We start from the raw sequence: 23252 nt of genomic DNA on the forward strand, positions 1-23252 counted from the left end.
CCTTAAGCCGCTGCGCGTGCATCTTCCGTGCCCCTTTTCTCCCGCCTTTGCGCGTCTCCCTGCTGTCCCCGGCACCGTCGCTCTGCGCAGCACTGACACCACCTCGGAGGAGCCCTGGTGGCTGTGGGGAAGCAGTTTGATTTCAAGTTTCCGCCAAAGGAATGCGGAGGGAGGGACGGAGCCAATCTTCCCTCGGATGTGTCGTGGGGCACCTCACTTACGCTGAGGTGGTTGTCAGTGAGAGCTTAAGCGTACCGCCTCAAACGTAAACCCCACTGAGTTCTAGCCTGTAGTCCTATACACACATTGCTTAACCTGGGAGTTTTTCTGAGCAGACAGCGCAGTCTGTGGTCGCCGTAGCGCCAACTTGTATACACCTACCCAGAAATAAATCACATTGATTTAAATGAGGTGTACTCACAGGTGAGTATTATGGGACTGCAGCCTGATTGTGCTAGACTCAGGGTTTGTATCTTTGCTGCCTTATCCTAGGCTAGGTTTACTCTGAAGTAAGCACTATTTAGTTCACTGGACTTTCCTCACAAGTGCATGGGATTGGATTGTTAGTCAAATAAATACTTTTCTCAATAAACCTTTGAGTATGCAACAGTAGCAGTGCATGGTGGTTTAAAAATTACCTCCACCAGTGGAAAACTGGAAGTAATAATTACCATGCAGTGTAGAAATACAGTAGCTCCAAGGCTTTCACAACTCTTGAAGACCAGAGTTATTGCAGCATAGTATTCTGCAGAGAAACTGTAGCACTGTTTCAGATCCTTGTGCTAAACTCTAAATGTACGTAATATGGAGTGGATTGGCATATGGATTTTCAGCTACATTTGTTGCTTAAAGCTGACATCTGCATAGTTTCCTTTCCCCATTTACGGTATATTCCTTTTGCAAATAAATGGTTGTCATATTGTCACATGGTTAATCTGATAGTCAAAATATTCCAGCAGTCAAGATAATTGTATGATTAAAATTAATGTAAAGTAATAACGTCTGTTTATTGTGAGGGGAATACTGTTTGTATGAGGTATGTTTTTCTTTACATTGCAATGTAGTCGAAGCAAAATTCCAGGTATGGTTGATACTTGGCCAATAAATTATTCTAGTCCATTATTCAGATTGTACCCTTCAAAGGACAGCTTTATATAACTCATGAAGGGCTCAGGCTGCAGTCCTATGCATACTTCTTTGGGAGTAAGACGACCTGAACTTAGTGAACATAAGAAAAGATGTGCTTGATCAGACTAAAGGCCTATGTGGCCCTGCATCTTGTTTTCCACAGCAGCCAACCAGATGCTCAGAAAAGTCCATAAACAGAACATGAGAGTAACAGCCCCATTTTGCTGTTCACCAAACAACTGGTATTCAGAAGCACGCTGCTTCTTGATCTTGGAGGTAACATGGCCACTGATGGCCTTTTCCTCCATGGATTTGTGTGCTTCCCTTTCAAAGCCATTTAAATTGGTGGTAGTCACCACATCTTGTGGCAGTAAAATCCGTGTGCTGAGTGAATAAGTGCTTCCTTTCGTCTGTCCTAAATCACCCACTATTCACCTTCATTAGATGACCCCAGGTTATGGTGTTGTGAAAGATGGGGAAAACTTTACCTCCTTTCTCTGCAGCTTGCATAATTTTATATACCTCTGTCATGCTTCCTCTTGATTGCAATATTTCCTTGTAGGGGAGTTGCTCCAACTCACTGATTTCTTTGGTTGCCTTTTTCTGTACCTTTTCCAGCTCTACCATATGCTTTCAAAGATACGGTGAGCAGAACTGAGATTTGCTTCTGAATAAGCCTGGGTAGGATTGCGCTGAGAAGGACCTTGGCAACTAAGACCATCTCTGCTTTCATAGATGTATTCTTCATAAAGATGTCTATATCATTGTCTGTTATTTCTAGTGGAAGAAATACCTGTGTATACTTTCAGTGTCAGGTCTCTAAGATCAAAGATTATTGCAAAACCCTGTAATGTAGCCTTGAAAATAACCACATTTGGTTGCCTAAGGTTATCTTCAGGTGACCAGGCAGATGAGATACATTGAAGTAGGTTTGTTTTTACTTTGAGGCAACAAATAAATACAGATGCATGGAAAGGTCACCTAGTATTGTTTGCCATTTTATTTGTGAAGTTATTGTATTGTTTAAAAACTCATTCATAATGCAGGTGCACTTACAGCTTTTGGATTTTTAGAGATAATTCATCACTGAATTAAACAAATTCTAATAAAATTGGTCCACTGTAAAACTAAACTGCTTCATAGTGTAAATGAAAGCAATTCTGCCAGTCTTACTATACTCTCCTTGCTTGCCATCTAGCCTGTCAGCTGTATTTGCTGCTGTTGCCAAGGTTACTTTTTGTGTTGAAGTGTGAAAGGTAATGCTGAATTGTAAGTTGATGTTTTCATATTATTCAGAAGGAAGAACATGTTCCTGCTAATGACATCATGGCCCAGCTAAGAAGTGTTTGGGGATTCAGGATAGAGACTTTCAGCATATTATGGGACTGACAGTGACCGGATGTTGTATATAGTCTTTGTTTATGGATAAAACAGTACCTAGTGATATAGAAAATAAGTGAAGTTCCTTAATAGTTGTTTCAGTTTGTAGTATGTAGATGAAATGAACCTGAAAAAAAGATTGAAAATTGCAGACTGAAAAAAAGCTGACCACATATATACTGTACTAAGGAAGTTCCTCATGGGAATAGAAATATACATGGAAAGGGAAAGGATAGGTTATAAGCCACTTAGAAGGCCTTTTGGCATATAATATCAGTTAATACAGCAGCAGCATGGATGGAGGGCCTGTGGCCTTCCAAATGTTGTTAAGTGCCAACTCCTACCACTCCTACCCTGCATGACCGATGGTCAGGGATAATGAGAATTGTAGTTTAAAGCATCTGGAGGGCAACAGGTTATCTTTTGGATGCATGTTTGATTAACAGAAAACCTTCAGGAATTCTACTGTACTGCATGTTCTTACACAGTCTGTGTAACATCATTATACATTGTGTTTCGGTTTTAAGGCAAACAAATATGAGTCTTGTTCTGACTATCATGCTCTGTTTATATACGGTAGATAGAAAGCCTACAGCTGCTGTTGCAACCATTTACTTTGAACTCTAGAGAGTAATGAAACAATTATTGACAAACACAAGTCTCCTGTAAAATAGAACACTAGGCATATAACTCTCCTGAGAGTTGTTTGGATACATAGGCATTAACTTTTTTTTTGTATTGCTACACATGTGGATGTGTTTGCTAATAGATATTTATTACTGTTCAGATGGCTTCCCCCCTCGCTTTCTTTGTTTTGTAACTATATCAGGGGTGGGGAAACTTTTCTGTCCAGTAGACCAAGAACCGCCAGCAGACAGACATGCATGCAAAGACTTAAACTTTGGCGACAACAGTTAACATACTTGAAGTGTGCTTCAAAGCGCTTTCAGTAGAAACTGCATGGATACGCACTTCAAAGTACTGATGAGTGCTAAGAGACATTGTTTTTGAAGTGCATTTCCATATGGTTTATGTTGAAACCTCTTTGAAATGTGCTTCATTGTAAAAGCCATACCTTTACCTGCCTCCCAACTTATGTTTGGTATGGGGGAAATGGTCCAGGAGGCTGTATTAGGACCCCTGCTAGGCCTAATTAGACCCACCCGGTGGATGGTTCCTATCCTGGGATTATGCTTTGTGCCATAACTTTAGATACATTAAACTATTCTTTCCCTTTATGTATGTCAGTCTTCAGTGAACATTTTTGGCTCTTGTTTTGCTAGTTTTCTTTATGACTAGGAAAAATGCAGGTTTTCTTTTCTAGCTTTTCTTAAATGAAATCATTTTAAGTTTATGAGCCAATTTTTTCTACATATTAACCTAGATACCCTCCAATATTCATGCTGGAGACAGTGAAATGGGGGTTTTGTACTTGTTTTCTTAACCAATTTATAGTATATTATTAGAGGCAGTGAGTTTATGCCTGAGTATGTACACATTTAGAAGCAAGGCAAATACTTTCTTCCAGTTTTGTGAAGAGTTGCTTCCTTCTTTGTTGCAAGTGTTTTCATTTCTATTTTTCTCCCTGTTTCAGCTTTGAGATTAGTGGCCATTCAAGCTGACCTGAATTATGACATCAAGAGCTTCTGGAACATCAATTTCTCGGAAGAACTATAGATTAAGCACAGAGCCTGAAAAGTCCAAGGTTGCAGGTAGGAATACTGTTGTGGATGACTGGGGGAAGAGGAGGCTGTTTTTACAAGTCTTGTCAGCAACTAATTAGGAGAGAGATTCACTGTTTTCAGTAGCTGTGCAAACAAAGTTGCCACCTATTCAAGTTTGCAACTGCATTGGCAGATACTTTTTTTTGGTCTTAGCTCAGTTGTGCAAGCTAATGGCAAAGCTAAATGTGGTTAAAGGAATTAACATATATTTGGTATTTCACCTTTCATAGCGCTCCAGACCCTGGCACAATGCTATTAAATATCTGAAGCCTCATTTAAGGCCAGGTGTTGGCCCAGTTGAAATGGGTTTGCTTGTCATCTGATGTAAAGCAGTGTTGCCCTATGAGAGGCAGGGGAAAGCATGGATGGAATTTCAAATTGGGATAAAGGGTTTTTATCTGTCTTATTTTATGTGTTAGATTTTAACTCACACAGATGGAAAAGATGGTTTTGGTTAAGTTAGGGATGAGGAACCTGAAACCATGCTCTCCTACCCCCCAACTGTCATCATATGCAATGTCAGCAATGTCAGGTTTGGAATGGGTAAAGATGTGGCTGCAAAGGAACCACCCGGAGCCTGCCAGTTGTGCCTTGGCAAATGGGGGTTGCTGATTGATGCTGACAGCCTGTTGCCCATTTGCAGGCACAATTTGGATTCAAAGCTCATCTGTAAATGGACATTTCCTTTGCAGACAGAAATTAGGTCTGAAGTCCTGGGATGCAATAAATAAATCACAACACTTGGATGCATGTGGCCCTCTGACCCAAAGTAATTGCAGAATTCACATGGTGGGAAAAGGTTTAACTTAATGCAAATCTACCCTCACTTGCAGTTAACAGATGTTCCGGTTTGAAAAGATTGTTATCATAGAGAAATGATCAGCATGATCATTTGTGAATGCATTTTACCAGGACCGAGGCTCCTACTGAGATGGGCTCTTGAATAGAACAGCTACTTGGTATTGGTAATTTTAAGAAGGGGACAGTTATGAATCTCATGTTCACATGTGGAATGCTAAGTTGTAGCTGTTAAATAAAGTGCTAAGGAAACTTAGGGCATGACAGAATCCTTTTGTGCAGCTCTTTTGGTTTATTGTTTATTTGGCATGTCCCTCATTGTCTGTAGGTTGCTCTCTGCACATTTGCATTATGCCTGTGTAAAGAGAAGCAGAGGGACAAGGAGAGATAACAAGGACAGGCCAAATTGATCTGTCATTTCAAGCAACATGCTGTAGCTCCTCCTGCCGAGTAACTGAAGAGAATGTGCAAACATTCAAATAGCATGGCAACAATGAGGGACAAGCAACACATTAACACACTATTTGAATCCTTCAGGAGTAAATTTAGTAACTTTGCTATGAGAAAACCTGGAAGTAGAATCTCAGCTAGAAACAACATCCTTTATGAGACGCATGCTGTATCCTCTATTTGCTGTATATGCTAAGACATACAGAAAAACATTTAGTTACAGGTAGGTAGCCATGTTGGTTGAAACAAAATAAAAAAAATCCTTCCAGCAGCACCTTAGAGACCAACTTAGTTTGTCATTGGTATGAGCTTTCGTATGCATGCACACTTCTTCAGGTATCTGCACACGAAAACTCATACCAATGACAAACTTAGTTGGTCTCTAAAGTGCTGCTGGAAGGAATTTTTTTAGAAAAACATTTGATAGATATATATCCTTAGAGGCATTGGCTGAAATTCTGTGCACACTTGGGAGTAAGTCGCATTGAATTCACTGGGGTCATCTTTCAAGTAAACATACTAAGTGATTTATGAGATGATCTTATCAAAACTGATTTATTAAACTCCATATTTCTGCTGTTTAAGTATGTACTATGATACAGTATTAGGTATATAGACAACAGCATAGGCTGATGTCATATGATTTAGCTGCCTTCCGGAAGCTAGCTCTGATCAGTGTCTGGATGGGAGGCCTCCTGGGAACCTCATGCAAACTGCTTTGAGTTCTATGGAAGAAAGACAGGCTGTAAATGAAATAAATAAAACAGGGCTGCCTAAGTTCATCTTGCCTCACTTGTAGAAGTAAAATTGGTATATTGGAGGTAATACCTGGTTGTTCCTTGCTGACTTGGCTTTTTACTCATTCTCATAGGGATAGTGAACAGCAAACTCCTGAATGATTATCTGCACCGCATCTTTCCCATTGCTGATGGAACTCAGCCTACTGCTGCATATAGGTACTGGACTTCTGATTCATTGAAGAGCAAGCAAAGTTGTATTGTATTGTATTGTATTGTATTGTATTGTATTGTATTGTATTGTGGTGTTACTTTAATGGTATTGCTTAGGAACACAGCTGAATGCTGACCCTAGATGAGACAAAAGTTTCATTTTAGTGCTGAAGTGTTTATGTGGTATAATGCTGATGGGACTTTTCAGACAGTAGGACTTGCATGGCTTAGTTTTGAAGGTATGTATGAGAGGCCAAGGGTGTGGCATTTACTGATCTAAATTATAGTTTCTGTAAATCTGGATAAATGGCACTTGCAAATGGCAAATAATGATGAAAGCTGAATGCCTTTAAACATCTGTACACTATTTAGGAACTATTTAAGGCTGTAGTTGTAACTTCACTTACCTGGGAGTAAGTCTTATTGAATTCAATATGACTTGCTTCTGAGTAGACATGGTTAGGATTACACTGTTAGATTATTATTAAACACTTAAAAATGACTGACACATGTCCACTATTAATTTAAATGAATGTGTCTTAATATGTTATGTTTATATTATGAAAGCTAGTTTCATGTACTTCTCATGTGAAATGATATAAGCTTACTTTTATTATTTTTTCATTTTTTTGTGATTGTGATTTTAAAAATTGCTTTACACTTGTTCCTTGCCAGTTATGTATAATCTACCTGGATCGACTCAGAAATCACAAAACAAGGCCTTTAGCAAATTCCTTTTTGCATTTTTTTGTACACATTGGAGTCCTCGTATTGAGACCTCTCATGTGAATGTTGCTCTGGAAGAACGCCTGTTGTATGTTTGTATTTAAAGATCTGCTGGGGTCAAATTCCGCCCACTATATACTTAGCTTCTGAACTCACAACTGAGTTGCCAGTGCTACTAAAAATAACCTTCATCCCTTTTTCCTTCTGATGAATAGCAGTTACCAGGAGGAGGAGGAGGAGGAGGAGGAATAGTTTCTTGTTGCTTTGCCACAGCTTTCCCAGTGTACTGTTGGAATGCTCCAATTCATCATTCTACCATTTTTTGGGGGGGAGGGGTGTCAAAACTTTCAGCATTAAGTTCCTTTGGTTTATTCTTTAAGAGCTGAAAAAGGAGCTTAGCTTAATTCATAGCTCCTGTTGGATTTATGGGTTCTGCTCTGTAGGCCTCAACGTGTTGTGATCCACCAACCTAATGCCATGTGTGGCAGCCAACAGCAGCTCTCTTTTTTTTTGTCTGCCTGGAACTGTAAAAACTATCTGAAGAAGTGTGCATGCACACGAAAGCTCATACCAATAACAAACTTAGTTGGTCTCTAAGGTGCTACTGGAAATAATTTTTTTATTTGTAAAAACATAGCAGTGTTAAGAAGCTAAAAGGACACAGGACCTGGGTGGTGGGTTTTATTTATCTTAGTCACAAATTGTGCATGTCTGCTTCACTACAATAGTCCAATAGGAAGCCATAAAGAATCTTGGCAGTTGGGATTTGACTACTCTGCCTTGTGTACAAAATTCACACTAGAAGGAAAGAGTTGCAAAATACAGTAATTAATTTGTTCATGTTGGTCTCTTAGAATCCATGACGTCATTTTCTCTATAGAAGCTATTTTTATTTGTCTAATATTTTAGTTTCTGGTCCTTTCAAGTAGTTGTGTCCCTGGGCTATTTTATCTATTAAACATACCATGTAGCTTTATTAAATCAATAATTTATGGAAGACCGTGTTGAAGTAGTGAAGAAACTCTGATTAACAATTCATGTGAGTCTCTCCATGGAGAATTATATAAAAACTGTTGAAGGATACTTCACTTTATTCCTAGAAATCACCTCTCCTTTCAAAACCTACAAGAACACGTAGAACAATTGCTGGCAGAAGATGCTGTCTCAGAAGATGGTCAAGGTAAATATATACAATGTCTGCCATAAGTGCCAGCTCCAAGGGGCCGAGGGACTTTGTGCCCCCATTGTTTGTTTTTTGAGGGGGCCGGGCCCCCCAATGTTCAGCAGAAGGAGGAGGGCGAACATAGAGCCAGGCGCAGTGCAGCTTCAGTGGCCTGTGGCGGCGGCTCCTCCTGCCGTATGGGGAAGGGACAAGGGAAGCAGCCTATACTGGAGCCAAGCATGACGTATCTCAGTGGTCATTGGTTGCTGCTGCTGCTGCGGCCACTAGCTGGGGGCGGCTTCCCCCATCTTTACCTTGCATGGCAGAGGGAAGGGGAGGACAGAGCCTGTGCTGCCACCATATTTGGCTCCATTTCCTGGCCCTTTGTGACCTTGCATGTGTGATATCATGATATTGCACCAGGGGCCCTCAATCTTTTTCAGAAGCTGGTGCCTCTGGTGTCTGTTCATTTTGCAATTGCCTTAAGAAAGCAGAATACCATATTATGGGGACTTTCCACCTAAACCTGGTTCCCTTCTTGGTGGTCTTTCTTTCTTTAAAAATGTATTTTTATTAAGTTTTATAAGATAAACATATCTATTTTGGGAAAAGAAATGGCCAACTACACAGAAAGTTTGCAAGATATCAACCTGTTTAATGTTCAGAGCAGTATTCATTGAAACAGTTTGATTCATCCAAGCACAGTTCTCCATAGAGTCCCATGTGTGGAGGGTAGGTGACATGGGTCTTTCAACGATAACATATATTCAATAATTTTTCTATTTAATGTGTGTCATTGTTGAAAGACACATGGGATTCTATGGAGAACTGTGCTTGGATGTACGAAATGTCTCTATCTTTGGGGAACTTCCTCTGTGTTCAGGAGAAGAAAAATAACAATATAATATCCTAACTGATGCTTGTGCCTTTTTCTTTTGCCATAAAACCGAACACAAAGTTGCCTCATCTCAATTACTGTATGTCTTACATTGTTGCTTTATAAATATTTCTCACTGTCATTCCTTCATCTTTCATTTCAGATCAGGGGGTAGAGGGCAGGCTTGGCCCTTCTACTGTGGTGTTGGATCACACCAGTGGTTTTGAAGGGCTCCTGTTGGTAGATGATGACCTACTTGGGGTGAGTGTGAGGTAAACGCTGTGAATGGGCTAACTTGTCACTGGGGACTCTAGGTCGCTCTTTAGAGTCTCTGCTGGTGTTTTCTCACTTCATTTTTTGGTCTCTGTATGTCCCCACTCTCCTTTTGCTTTTGGGCTTAGGTAACACAGGTTGCCTGCTAATATTGGCTAATAAGCTGAGTGTGCATTTCCTATCTCCTGCCACTCCTCTTTCTGGAGCGAATCCCCTTCCTCACCATTAAGCAGCTTGTCAGAAGTTATGTCAGCTGTGATGAAGGTTAACTAAGGTTACCATTTAACTATAATCGGAGACTGCAGTTTGAGATCTAATTTAAGGCAAACATTAATTGCTAATGTTGCTGACAAACTATTTAACTGAGGTTAATGGAAATTTTTTGTCTAGGGAGTAAAGGTGATATGTGGAGAGACTGCATGTTCAAGAAAATATTTCCTGTTTATTAATTGTGGTCAACATAGAGCCACTATCATGCCTTCATTGGTTTGATGTTAATAGAAAATGTGTTTTATGCTAGAGTTGTTGATAGGGTCTCTCCCTTTTGATAACACTTGTCAGGTCTTCATTATAACCTTCCCCTTTGGTTGCTGTTATAGCATGGTTCTTCTTAAGTTTTGAATTCAGATGGTTCCTTGGTTCTTGGGAGAGCTGCTGCTGGTTCCCAGATTCAGGAATTAGGTGCACAACTTTTTTGGATTGAGTTGCGTTCTCTCTTAAGGATCAACTATGTAGTCTAGGGGTACTTCTTGATATCCAGGGGCCACCAGTGGTGTGGAGTGCCTTATTCCTTCTCCATCTGGTTCTCTAGCTGCTCTGTTCTACAAACATGGTTGTGATGCAGAGTGAGGCTGTGGATATTTTGATGAGCTATACTGCCTGTGATCATATAGCACCAAATTTGAAGCATTTGCATTGGCTATATGTTACTGAGCCCATTTCTAGATGTTGACTGATGTATAAAGCCCTGAATAGCTAGGAACTCAGCTATCTGTAATGGCACCTGTCCCTGTACTGTTCTGCCTGTGGGTTGAGATGCTCTGGAGACGCACTGTTAGTTGTGTGCTATCACCAACTGAAATCTAGTTGCCCAGGACTCAGAATAGGATCTTCCCCCTGGTGGGATGCTGGTTGAGGAACTTTCTCCCCTCTGGAATCAGGTAGGCATCAAATCAGGTTTTTGATGTTGGGCAAATATGTTTCTCTTTCGTCAATCCTATGAGGAACAGCACAAATCTATATGTTTTACACTGCTGTCAGATAGTGACTCGTATACTGAATTTTAAAAGAGGCATGATACAGCAATGTACATGTTTTTGGATAACTTGATCTGTTATAAGCAGCCCTTGGAGTATGCGGTGAAGGTTGGGATGTACATGTTATAAACAAATATAATGTTCTGATAAGCTCACCTATGCTTTTAAGTCTGAAATTTCTTACTTCTCTGTAGTTTGCATTCCGCAACTCATTCTTTTATTATTCCTCTGTGTATCTTGCTGCCCACCTGTTAACACTCTCAGCTTAAGTGTTCTGTTTTAAACACTGCCTACATATTCTTTGTTGTCCTCTATTGGTCTTTAAAGGTTTGTTTCTGATAATTGCTGTCTTCCTTGTTCCCCTCTGCTTCAACCCCCTCTAGAGAATTATTTTCTACTTGTCTATGTTCTACTGTTTTTTTATTAAGGATTTTATTGGTTTACAAAGGTAATACAATGTCTCATATTTTTCCCATGTATCGTTTTTACACATTAATCTTGATTGTTGAGACATTAGGAAGAAAGGGGGGGGAGAGGTGGGTGGGGTGGGGATGTGGGTGGGGTGGGGTGTCGATGTTTCTCTTTTTTCTTGTTATGCGTAGGGGTTCAGTGTCAGCGTTGATAGTGCAGGTTCTCTGTTGTTCGCTTGTGGTCCTTTGTTGGTGAGAGAGGTCGGGGATTGGCATAGGATGCGCTAGTTCATGTGTGTTTGGCTGTGGTGGTCTTTGGTTTCTTGTGTGGGTGGGCTGGGTGGGTGTTTTGGTTAGGTTAGCCATATTGATTTGTATGCTGATGGTAGGTTTTTGTCATTGTCTTGTTGGGCTGTGTAGGTGATAAAGGGGAACCATATTGGGGTGAAGGTGTCTTCTTCCGTTTGTCCCCGTGTCAGTTTCAGCTTACTGGTTAGTTTTTCTAGTAGGGCTGTTTCCCATACTACTTGATACCATTGGTCCATGTTTACTCCTGACAGGTCTTTCCAATGTCTGGTTATGATGTTTCTGGTTGCTGACAGTAGGTGGGTTATGAGTTCTTTGTATTCTGAGTGGGCATTGTTGTCTTGGAAGATGTTTAATAAGACCAGTTCTGGGGTGAGTTCTAGCACTTGCTTAGTTATCTTGCAGATTTCTCTTATGGTTATTGTCCAGAATGATTGGATTTTGGGGCACTCCCACCACATGTGGAGGTATGTGCCTGTGGATGTGCACCCTCTCCAGCATTTTGATGAGGTTCCTGGGCATATTAGTGCTAGTTTTCTTGGAGTTAAGTACCATCTGTAGGTTAGTTTCAGGGAGAGTTCTCTTCTTTTCATTGATATGGATTTGAAGGGGGGTTTAGACCACATTCTGGTCCATTGGGTGGGATTTATTTCATATCCTATGTTTGTGTACTGGGTTAGTATTTATTTTGAATATTTTTCTTGTCAACATGTCTCACTGGGTTCCAGTTCTCAGCTGAGACAGGAGGGACAGAATCAGCTTTACCCTGAACTTACCAATGGCTGTTGTTATGTACTGCATAGCTACCCATCCTATGGCTGAGTGCCTATGGCTGCCTTAACAATAGAGAAAGTGCCTTTAGTGCTGTTGGCACTGCTGTCAGTTTTTATAGTCATTATGTACTGAAACAGTGTGTTGTCCCATCTGTGATCACTCCTTGATCATTCCTTTTGGCACTCTCTTTCTTGGTCTTGCTGCTTCTGACAAATCTTTGGACACACTCCCCTGCAGCCCATCTGGTTCCTGCAGTTGGCATGCTCCAGGCTTTTATTTCATGCTGGTCCCCACCACCACCATGTGACCAAGCAGTTCGTTGGGCCGGTAATGGGGTCAGTACAGGTTGTGACTTCTCCAAAGCCAGTTTTCTGTTTTTGGCACTGGGTGTTTCGTCTAGGAGAAATGGAATCAGGAAGCCATTTTGTGGGCATGCTTGTTGTTAAATCTATGTCTGGTGTAATTGCAGACCTGATTTTTGTGCACGCCCAATCCTGGGCGTAAAATGAGAGCAACCTATTGTGGAAGTTTTAAGATTTGATTAATTGAAAGTGACCCAATACCTTCTTTAACTGATTTCCTTACCCCGGCGCCAACACACACACATTTGCGAGACATGGAATGAAACCCTTGATAATGGAAAAGAATCATTCATGGTGTGTGATTGTCTTCCTCCTTTGTTTCCCAATTCAGGTAATCGGACATAGTAACTTTGGCTCTATCAGAGCTACTACCTGTGTGTATAAAGGTAAGGACTACAAAAATATGGGCTAACCATGGTACTGGTCCAAGTGGCAAAATGTGTGCTGCTAGTGAACAGCAACTTGAGAGGAGAATTAATTAACAATGAGATTTAAACAAATTCCTGACTTTAATTTTGGGGCCGCAGTTGTTTCAGGTTTTTGCAGAAAATGTTGGACACTGGACATACCACCCAGACAACTTTTTGTTGTAGGGTAGTGTGATACTAAACAAAACAGGGGTTTGGGAGGAATGAATTCATCCTTTTGAACTCTTCTGGCTGCCAAACCTTTGGACTATTTTAGTTTTATATGTTAATCACATTTAAGAGAGAATTTTTCATTTGACACATTTGCTGCTATATTTTCTTTTAGGAAAATGGATCTATGAGGTGCTGATTTCATCCCAAGGCCTTATGCAAATTGGCTGGTGCACTCTCAATTGCCGGTTCAATCAAGAGGTAATGCAACAGCATAGTTATTTATTTTCTTACTTACCGTATTTATATTTAGACATCACTCTTCACCTGAAGTTCCAAGGCTGGAAATCCAAGAAATTACCTGTGGCCCCTGGTTAGACTACTATTCCCATCATCCCATGTTAGCTACATCTGATGGGAACTGACATCTCGACAATATGTATATAATCTGATTCTGTATAGGGTTTTAACTGAAATTTGGAATGGGGAACCTGTAATTTCTTTTCATAACTCGTGTTCTACTTAAGTTGGATATAGTACTGGACCTAATTACTAGTGTATATACTTACCAGAAATGGGCATGGATGCTTGGTATATTACAAGGTGTGACTGCAAAGTAGGGTGAATCACTCCTGTATGTGATAATGGGAATGGCCGGATTCATGGAGACACGTGGGAGAGGTTTGTCCGTATCTCACCTAACATAAGCACATGTGTCTCGGCATTTGTTGACAGGCCTACATTCATGTGGTAGCATTTAGTAGCTGGTAATAGTGCAGTGCGTTGTGATTGAAAATGGAGCAGAGGCTCAATATGAAAGTCTCTTTCAAATTGGGTAAATCAGCATCAGAAACCCACAAAATTCCCACGGTTGTGTACGGAGATGAAGCTGTAACTAGAAAGACAGTGTTATGAGTGGTTTAAGCGTTTCCATGAAGGGCGGCAAACCATCGAAGATGACCCTCGATCTGGCAGACCGTCGATGAGCAGAACGGCAGCAAATGTTGGCAGTTCATGAGTTATTGATGTGGGATCGGCGTTTGTCCATCCGAATGATGGTGGAAGAATTGCATATTCCACGTGAAATCATTACTGAGGTTACTGAGGTGTCCTACCCTCTATATTCTCCCAATCTGGCCCCACCGGATTTCTTTCTTTTTCCAAAACTGAAAACTGCACTGAAAGGGCACAGATTTTCCAACATTTCCCACATCCAAGCTGCTGTGACGAGGAAACTGAAAGCAGTATGAAAAGAGGACTTCTCCAGAAGTTTCCAACAGTTCTATGAACGTTGTCAACGGTGCATTGTATCAGTGGGGCCTACTTTGAAGGCCTGTATGTTCGAATAATAATAATAATAATAATAATAATAATAATAATAATAATAATAATAATAATAAATAATTTAGAAAAACCAACAACGTTTATTTGTATCCTGCCCTCCTCGGCCGAGACTGGGCTCAGGGTGGCTAACATCAAACATTGATATAAAATCAGACAATATATTCTCGCTGTCCAGTTTCTGTGACCATTTACTGAACTGTCCGGTCACAGCTTGTATGTTACCCACATGACTGTTTCTCTCAGGTCTGTTTCTCCCAGCCTACAAGTTTCTTAGTCATTTTTGGCATGTCATTGACAATGGTTGAAGAAGGCATATTATCTTAATTGTGATCTGAGTATCTTTGGTAAAGGTTTGCTTTTGGTTTTCATGTTGCATAGGAAGGAGTTGGAGACACTCCAGATTCATATGCTTACGATGGGAATCGAGTGCGCAAATGGAATGTGACCACAACCAACTATGGTAAAGTGAGTGTCTGCCCCTAATTGTTTTCTTGCTGTACTAAGCATGTAGTCTGTGTATCTCTGTGAACAACTTCACTTGTTTCAAGAACTAGGGATGTCTTACAGTGAATCAGATTATTAGTCTATCTATTTTGGTAATCTCAACACTGACTGTCAATAGCTCTCCAGGTTTTCATAGTCTCCAGTAGAACTGAAAACTCTTATTGGGTGGTGTAGTTACCAGTGCTCAGAATTTATTTGTTATTAAGCTTTGTGTTTTGTATTTAATTTTATTGTGAAAAACCAATTTCTCCTCCATTGTGCATATTGGCCTACCAGTAGATCCAGTTTGGCTTGTGAGACCATTTTCTCCAATCATGTCCACCTGTCAATCAGTGACACCAGTGCAGGTTACTGCATTGTTGTGGGTACCTGTTTCTAGCAGGGTTAAACCCCTCACACAGCAGCTGATGAGCAGTTTGGCTACGTGCATCTCTCCCTCCTAGGAACAGGTGAACACAGCCAAAGGAAGCATCAGGGGGAAATTGGGTTTGCTTGCCGTTGAGGTGGTATTCAATGTTTAGTTCTGTTATGCCCTTTAATGTCAATGGTTCATGCATTTCATTGAAAGTGCTTTGAGTAAGACTTAGTTGAATAGCACCCCCCATTTTTTTTATCCATAACCAGGAAGAAGACTGCTTTATGCAGACATTGGCTCTGATAGAGATTTCACTTTTGTGCAGTGATGCCTGTATGATGCAGGCTTCTTTCTTCCCTGCCTCCAATGGGGAGGAGAGAGGAGAAAGCAGCACTTTGCTAGCCTTGTGCTTGGAGCTTTCCAAAGTGCCAAGCACAGTGCTGGCACCATGTCTTGTGCTGTGAGTCCCCACGCCTGCAGACTGTTTTGAGACGTAGGTTGGACAACCTTCCTGTCAATCATGTGATGTCACATAAAACCATATGATTTGGGAGGTGGTTGTCCCACTCACCTACCTGTCAAAGTTGGCTCATGGGAATCTGGCCTGCGGTACCAAAAAGATCCCATCCCTGATATAGAAAATTGCCACCCTACTGAGTGGGTGCTTGCAAACACATGGCACATCTCAGATCCCTTGCCTGCTGTAATATAGAACTAGAATTCTGCATGCTCAGTATGCAGCAGAAGGAGGTAGAAAGTAAAAACAATGCATCAGTATGGCATCAGAACTCTTGACCTGTACAATTTTTCTTGACTGAATTGGAAGCAATCTCTATATGTTTTTACAGTATCCTAGCAACATTGGTTACATACAATCTAATTACCTTTTCTTTGTTCTGCAGTCTTGGGCAGCAGGAGATATTGTCAGCTGCTTGATAGACCTGGATGAGGGAAGCATTTCTTTCTGCCTGTAAGCACCCTTATAGAACTATCCTAGATGTTGCTAGTCTGCTATATTCTGTCCTCTCAGCTTCTAAGTATATTCACTGAGAGCTTAAACCAAGCTCCACTAAAGGGTAAATAGTTACTTCATTCTCAATAATCCTCTACTAAAATTGCATTCAACAAGGTCCTTTGCCTCACAGCATCAAAATTGTTTCATAAAGTTGGAGTGCATCACTTCTGAACAGGAGTTTAGATGCTGATAGGGAATGTTTCCTGGTACAATGTTGTTATGGGTGCAAGAAAGATGAATAGAGAAATAAAACTCAATCTACACAAGCAGTAATCAACATGAGTGGTTGTTTTTAACACGACTGTGTGGAGCTGTACAACACAGAAAGCTCTATAGAGCACTTTGAGTCACTGCATGGAATTCTTAAGCTGAACAGGACCTTGAACAGAGCTCTAGCAATAACAATTCATATTTTTCTAAGTGTCTCTGCAAGAAGTTATTTCCTAAGATCCTCAGGCAAAGCAATGGGAGAATTCTGCACTTGGGATTCAGAATCTGCTTTTATTTTTATTGGCTTGTCATAATACGGAAGACAAGCTGCTAAGCTGTGACTGTTTCTTCCTTTGTGTAATGTCAGATACATAAGTCTTTTGTGTATAGAATTCTTTGACAAGGTGTGTCAAAACTTTAGGGATTTGTCTACTTCCCCTCTTTCTTTTCTTTTTCAGGAATGGTGTGTCTCTGGGGACTGCTTTTGATAACATCTCACGAGGCTCTGGCATGGCCTATTTCCCTGCTATCAGCCTGTCATTCAAGGAATCCGTTGCTTTTAACTTTGGTAGCCGGCCTCTCCGATATCCTTTGACAATAGTTTTAGCGGCCAAACCGTAGAAATATTTTTCCCGAGCAATGTTGGCATCTAAAAAGTATCATTCTCTTCTCAGGCCACAACTATTCTAAACCTTTCCAGCGATCCACTGCTTCTCAGTAACATAATAATAGTTAGGAGAAGTGCTATATAAATACTACATGCTCGACATACTTTAATCTCAGTAAGCCTAACAATGCCCCCATAAGGCAGATTCCTACTACTGTATTATTTTTTATCCGTATTACAGGCTGAGAGTGGCTTTGTCTAAGACCAGTTTGCAGTTGTGCTAAGATTTGGACAGAGGGCCTCTAGCTCTGTAGCTGAAGCTCTTCTTGCCAGCCTGAATAAAAAAATTGAATCTCATTCTTGTCAATATGTCAGAAATGTTATACTCTTAAGGAGTCAGTTTGAACAGCAATTTCCAGCAGCAGATACTACCTTCTTGAATGATCATTAAGGTGATAATTATTGGTCAGTGTGAATAAGAAAGACGTCCTGAATGAGAAAGCAGCAATCACCCTTGAATTCATTTACAATACATGCTGTGTTTGGTACAGATTGCTTTGCAAGGGTGGGACAAGACCTGGAGTCATATGAAATACCAATAAACGTGGCAAGCATTCTAGAAGCTTGGTGTGGTGGATGAAAGCAAGGATTGGCAACAGAGGAAAGCCTAGGGACTTAGGATCATTCCTTGAAGGAGGGGTAGATTGCCTTCTGTGGTATTTTTCTTCTTAATAATTTCATACATATCCAGTGGAGGGATATCGGCCCTTACAGGACAAACCAGCTGCAGATCTTGCGAAAGCGCAGAAACTGTTGGGGTACCTGAAAAATGTTATTCATACTGGAATAGATGTTACGGTGAGATAATCTTTTCAGTGTTATGTTTATTTAGACTTGCCTTGCCAAAAACTGTTTGCACATTGGATTGATTAGGTTAGGGGCATTTCATTTCATTTTTCAAATTTTGTTGAGGGCTTTTATTACCTGCTGTTTAGTTATTCAACTGACTTACAAAGAATAAAACAATAAAAATACACCAAAAACAAAGAAGTGATAAAATTTGAGCACAATGTAAATCTAATTAGTCTGTGCTGGGCAGATAATAAGGTTTGCCTTGGTACTAAAAGAAGAAGGAAGGAGATAGTGCCAGGTGAAACCCCACAGGGGTGCCGCAGGAAGAATGTAGTTGGTCAAGGGCGCCGTGGACTCAAAGAGGTTAAAAACCTCTGGCCTAACTGATGCCAAATCTGGCTTAGGATGGTGTTAGTGCAATCTCTGCAAATCCAAGGTGTATCTCAGAATCCCAGTGGCTTCCTCAAGCTTAAGAAACACTCTTGTAGAATTAGGATCTGTTAAAAATGTGTAACCCTGAGTTATGTATTTCAGGAAGGGAAGCTGGTGGAAAGAGAGGCTTCCACGTGGCAACTCCAGGGGGAACCGACTGTTTTAATCACCCTAGCACACATTTTTAATAGTTTTGCTCCCCTTATGGTGAGTTTCCTCCAGTGTTACTTCATGTATTTCAGGATCGTCCACCACTGTTTACAAAGTTACAGATGAGAATGAACTTCTCCTCCTGATCAGTGAATTCAGTTTTTAACAACAACAAATTTAACAATAATTTCTAACAACAAATTCTCTGACTTAATAGAGGGTCACACCACTGGCATGTTTAGATCAGTTATTTACATCAGGAGTGGGCAACCAGCAGCCCATGATGCCATACCATTCCCTGAACCCCGTCCTTCTGCAAGTTTTAGGCTTGAAAAAAGTTTCTTGTTGGTGGCAATAGGAGACAAAAGTCTAATTGTGGTGTTGGGGGGCATTTCCAGAGGAATCCCCATGCATGGCAACCCCCCACCAAAAATACACACCCCATCCTGAAATTAAGTTTGAAAGCAGTCTTCCATTGGCACAAATAGGCTCTTTTGAAGCCTAATTGCTGTGGGGGAGAGTACAGCCAGGGAAGGAGGGGTTAACCATCCTCTCTCAAGCCGCCATCTCTGCAAAAATCATTAGCATCCCTATCTAGCAATTAGGTTTCAAAAAAAGCTTTGGTCAGGCCTGATTGCTGGGGGAGAAATAGTTTTCTGTTGGGAAGCTATAGACGTGTATTTCTGTAGGGGAGCATATAATAGATCGAGTTGAGCTGCTGCATCCACTTGGACCACACCCATTCTTGCTTTGGCTCTGCTCACTGTCGGTATGTGGCCCACAAATCATTGGCCAAGATGGAATGTGATCCGCGGGATGAAAAAGGCTCCCCACTGACTGGTAGCATTGCTCAGCCATTAAAGACAGAAATCTGTGCCATCCCTACCTAGAGACACCAGGGATTGAACGTGGCATCTTTTGCTTGCAAAGAATGTGCGCAGCCACCAAGCACCAGCATTTCCAACTCCAGTGCTCACATACAGCCAGTGCTGCAGTCTGTCATGTGCATCTGTGCACTTCACTCCTTCTTTTGAGTAGATTAACCAGCAAGCAAAGGATCCCAGCCAGATGGGTGGAGTATAAATAATAAAATTATTATTATTAACAACTTTTGCCAATTTGCTGCTGGGCACAGGTCAAGGTTCTTCTGTCAATTCACAAAACACTAAATAATTTGGCCCAAAGTACCTTAAGGACTATCTGATCCCTTACCTTGGCCACTGAGATCCTCTGATGGGGCACTTTTTGTGGTTCCCCACAACCACAAGGTTCAGCCAGCCTTTACTATGAACTGAGCCTCAAATGTGGAAGGCTGTGCCCTGTGGAATTCCCTGTCATTTGAGCTTCGGCAGGCATCATTCCTACCTTCTTTTAGAAGTCTAAAAATGGTGTCATTCAGACAGAGCTTTGTACTGTGAATTTCTTTTTACCAACCATTATTTATTGATGTTTTTATTGCTCTTACTGTAATTTTGTATGCTGTGTACTACCTTGCTGTATTTTTTTAAATGGAAGCATAGTTTATGAATAATAAAGAAATAGCAACATTATTGGGGAGGGGAGTGGCTCTTGGAAACTAATCAGAAGGTGGTGTCTGAGTGAAGGGACATTGCTGGGATGTGGGACCACCTGTCCTTAGAGTTCCCAATGTATAACTTTGGGGAAATGTCTGCTGTGAGTCTTTTCAGAGCTGCGGCAGCACAGAGAATTCACTGTTCTTGACTCTGCTGCAGCATCATGATGAAGCTATTCTGTTAAGTCTTCTGCTTTAATAAATTCTTTTTTGCAGTGCAAAGTGTACTTGGTGGAAGATGTGCTCATGAACTTCCTACTCAGCATCCTGGAAGGAGGAGGGTCTGTGGAAGCACACCCTCTTGTACAGCAGTTGCTGGATCTCATGTGGCTTCTCATGGAGGTGAGCTACTGGAGTGCTTTTACTCTCAAGGAAGGAGACCCTTCTTGCTTTCTCCAGAGGAACTCCCTGACCCAGTATCTTCTTTCCTATTGAGTAAGAAAGTGTTTCTTTCCTCCTTCAGGATTATGAAGTACATGAATGCCTCAAGCAGCTGCTGATGTCCCTGCTCAGGGCATACCGCTTCTCTCCCATTGTTCCTGATCTAGGCTTACAGGTGAGTATTATTCTGTTAAACACTAGTAGAAACCCTTAAGAACAAAGTTCATGCAGTGAAAGGGAAGCTGCTTTGGCTCACTGGTTACAGCAGGCATCCCCAAACTGCGGCCCTCCAGATGTTTTGGCCTACAACTCCCATGATCCCTAGCTAACAGGACCAGTGGTTGGGGAAGATGGGAATTGTAGTCCAAAACATCTGGAGGGCCGAAGTTTGGGGATGCCTGGGTTACAGCTTTGCAAATGTTGTTAGGACATTTTAAATATGCTGTTTTAAGAGCTCTTTCTCACTGATCACTGCAGCTTATCTTGATTTCCTTTTTTTCTTCTTCTCTATCCAGATTCACTACCTCCGTCTCACTATTGCTGTCCTGAAGCATGAGAAATCCAGGAAGTACCTGCTTCACAATGTCCTGTATCCTTTTTTATTTAAAAAAATGCAATATTTTTCACATACATCCCAATCTGCTGATGGTACAAACTTGCTTAGACAGACAAAAAGATTCGTGTGTAGGCACTACAGAATCATCACCCTGTAACAGGAGGTGGTTTCATTTTTCCCTGTGGCTGCACACACCTGCAGCTAAATATAAGAGGCCTTAGTTGCTTCTATATCTTAGTGTTGCTATTTCCTTACTACCAGATGCAGCTCAGATGTGCCTCTGCACAAATTGGAGAGGAAGGGTTTGACCAAGGCAAGATGGCTGCATCTTCACTGTGAGGTCCTTGAGATCACACTTTGCTGTATCACCCATTCTCTGCATACATTCAAATTCCGTTTCTTTCACTTTCAGGGAAACATAACCTGTGATAACATGGGCTGTATTCTGTGCCATGAGACCAGAGAGAGGCAACTAGACTAGCCAAAACAACCCCTGCTTCTTGTTAACTTCACCACTGCCACCATCTTTTTTTGCCTACTCTGTATTGCCTGCTCTGACTAGCAGTGGCTGTCAGGCAGAGAGGGTCTTTTCCATCACCTGCTGCCTGATATTTTAACTGTGTGGAGTTATTCTTAACTTATTGCAGGGATGCTGCTTGTGACATAGATCCCACAGGTGCATCTATATGAACTACCAAACAACTCCCTTAACTCTCTGCAGATTTGATGTGCTCCGCTCAGTTGTGTTTTTTTACATCAAGAGTCCTTTGCGTGTGGAGGAGGCTGGTTTACAGGAGCTCATTCCCACCACTTGGTGGCCAAACCGCTTCAACAAAGAGGTGAGGAATATGGCACCCACTGCTGGTAGATTTAAGCCTGGCTGTCCTAGCTTAACTGCAGAGATGTTGGCTTTATCTAGGTGTTTTCTGCACATAATAGGTTATGCAAATAACCATTCGTCTAGCACCTTTATACAGCTGCATTCTCTTATTAGCTGTGTTTGCATTCATGAGCATTTGCAGCCCTCCCTTTCCATCCTTTTTGGCTTCTGCTAACAACTCTGTTAACCTCGTAACTTTTAAACACAGGGCAAAGAAAGTAAAGAGATAAAAGATGAGACTTCTGAGGAGAGACTGAGGAGGCGAGCGTATGAAAGAGGATGCCAGCGGCTCAAGAAACGCATTGAAGGTCTGAGAATGGGATAGTGGTGTTCAAAATCTCATGGGCAATTTAGAATATGACATGAAGCCATATTGATAAGTGCTAGAGCACAGCTTTCACAGAGAATGGAGAAAGAATTGCATGCCACGATTAATTAATTTATCCCATTTGTATACTGCCTTTTGTGCCAAGGCACCCACATTTAAAATATTTGAATAAACAAATGCTATAAAATATTAGCTGGGCAGTGCCGTGTTTACAGGTGCCATTGGCACCCCTGCTTGCAAATGCAATGCTAGTAACTTCATTTAGAAACAGCACTATGTTTTCCGCTGATAATGTTTTTACCTCCTGTCATTCCAAAGACTGTCCAGAGCCACTTGGGGAGTGTAGCTCAACAAACTGATGTGTATAATAATTTGGGAAGGTCAGTTTCTTTGTGGGAGTTTCTATGCAGGGCTTGAATATGGCCACTGTAGTTTCTCTGTTGCAATGTGTTGGTGGCTGCTACCCGACGCAGTGTTTACCATTGCTGTTCTATTTATTCTTAGTGGTGGAGGAACTCCAAGTGCAGATACTGAAGTTGCTGTTGAACAATAAAGACCATGGTGGGGTAAGGATGATTGTATATATTATCTGCAGAGTATTTCAGCCACACAGGAGAGCAACTTGCTTTTTGAGGTTGTCATGTATCCTCAAAGGGCCTTGTCTGCATCTTACCATAACACAAGATTTAGTCATTTGAAAATTGAGGCCCCGTATATCTGGAAGACTGTCTCCTTCCGTACAAACCTCTCTTAGTTGTTAAAATTGGCACTTGGAAGTTCAGGAGGTGGAAACCCGGGAGTGGGCATTCTCCGTGGCAGCCCCTGAGCCATGGAATTTCCTCCCTGCAGAGATGTGTCTGACACTCTTTATTATATAGCTTTCGTCATACGTTGAAGACTCAACACTTTAC

At 41.3% G+C, this 23252-nt stretch overlaps 1 protein-coding gene across 8 annotated transcripts in view; it reads left to right on the top strand.

Annotated features, from left to right (window-relative positions):
• Positions 1–23252, top strand: part of RNF123 (ring finger protein 123) — an 86883-nt gene that overhangs the window by 780 nt on the left and 62851 nt on the right. For 3 of the 8 annotated variants that reach the window (XM_060271565.1, XM_035105941.2, XM_035105944.2), the window contains exons 2-18: positions 4103–4220; positions 6352–6436; positions 8257–8336; positions 9359–9456; positions 12908–12962; positions 13330–13415; positions 14877–14963; positions 16260–16327; positions 17041–17166; positions 17933–18047; positions 18576–18680; positions 20413–20538; positions 20660–20752; positions 21093–21166; positions 21855–21972; positions 22222–22321; positions 22846–22907. In XM_060271565.1, the coding sequence (XP_060127548.1) occupies positions 4139–4220; positions 6352–6436; positions 8257–8336; positions 9359–9456; positions 12908–12962; positions 13330–13415; positions 14877–14963; positions 16260–16327; positions 17041–17166; positions 17933–18047; positions 18576–18680; positions 20413–20538; positions 20660–20752; positions 21093–21166; positions 21855–21972; positions 22222–22321; positions 22846–22907 (1560 nt within the window). In that variant the 5' untranslated portion in view covers positions 4103–4138. Of the gene's footprint in view, positions 1–4; positions 4221–6351; positions 6437–8256; positions 8337–9358; positions 9468–12907; positions 12963–13329; positions 13416–14876; positions 14964–16259; positions 16328–17040; positions 17167–17932; positions 18048–18575; positions 18681–20412; positions 20539–20659; positions 20753–21092; positions 21167–21854; positions 21973–22221; positions 22322–22845; positions 22908–23252 lie in introns of those variants that run through there. The other 5 variants (XR_009557119.1, XM_035105942.2, XM_035105945.2 and 2 more) reach the window with 3 other exon arrangements.

The sequence above is a fragment of the Zootoca vivipara genome, chromosome 2 (genome assembly GCF_963506605.1).
Source record: "Zootoca vivipara chromosome 2, rZooViv1.1, whole genome shotgun sequence".
In the NCBI taxonomy this organism is placed as follows: Eukaryota; Metazoa; Chordata; class Lepidosauria; order Squamata; family Lacertidae; genus Zootoca; species Zootoca vivipara.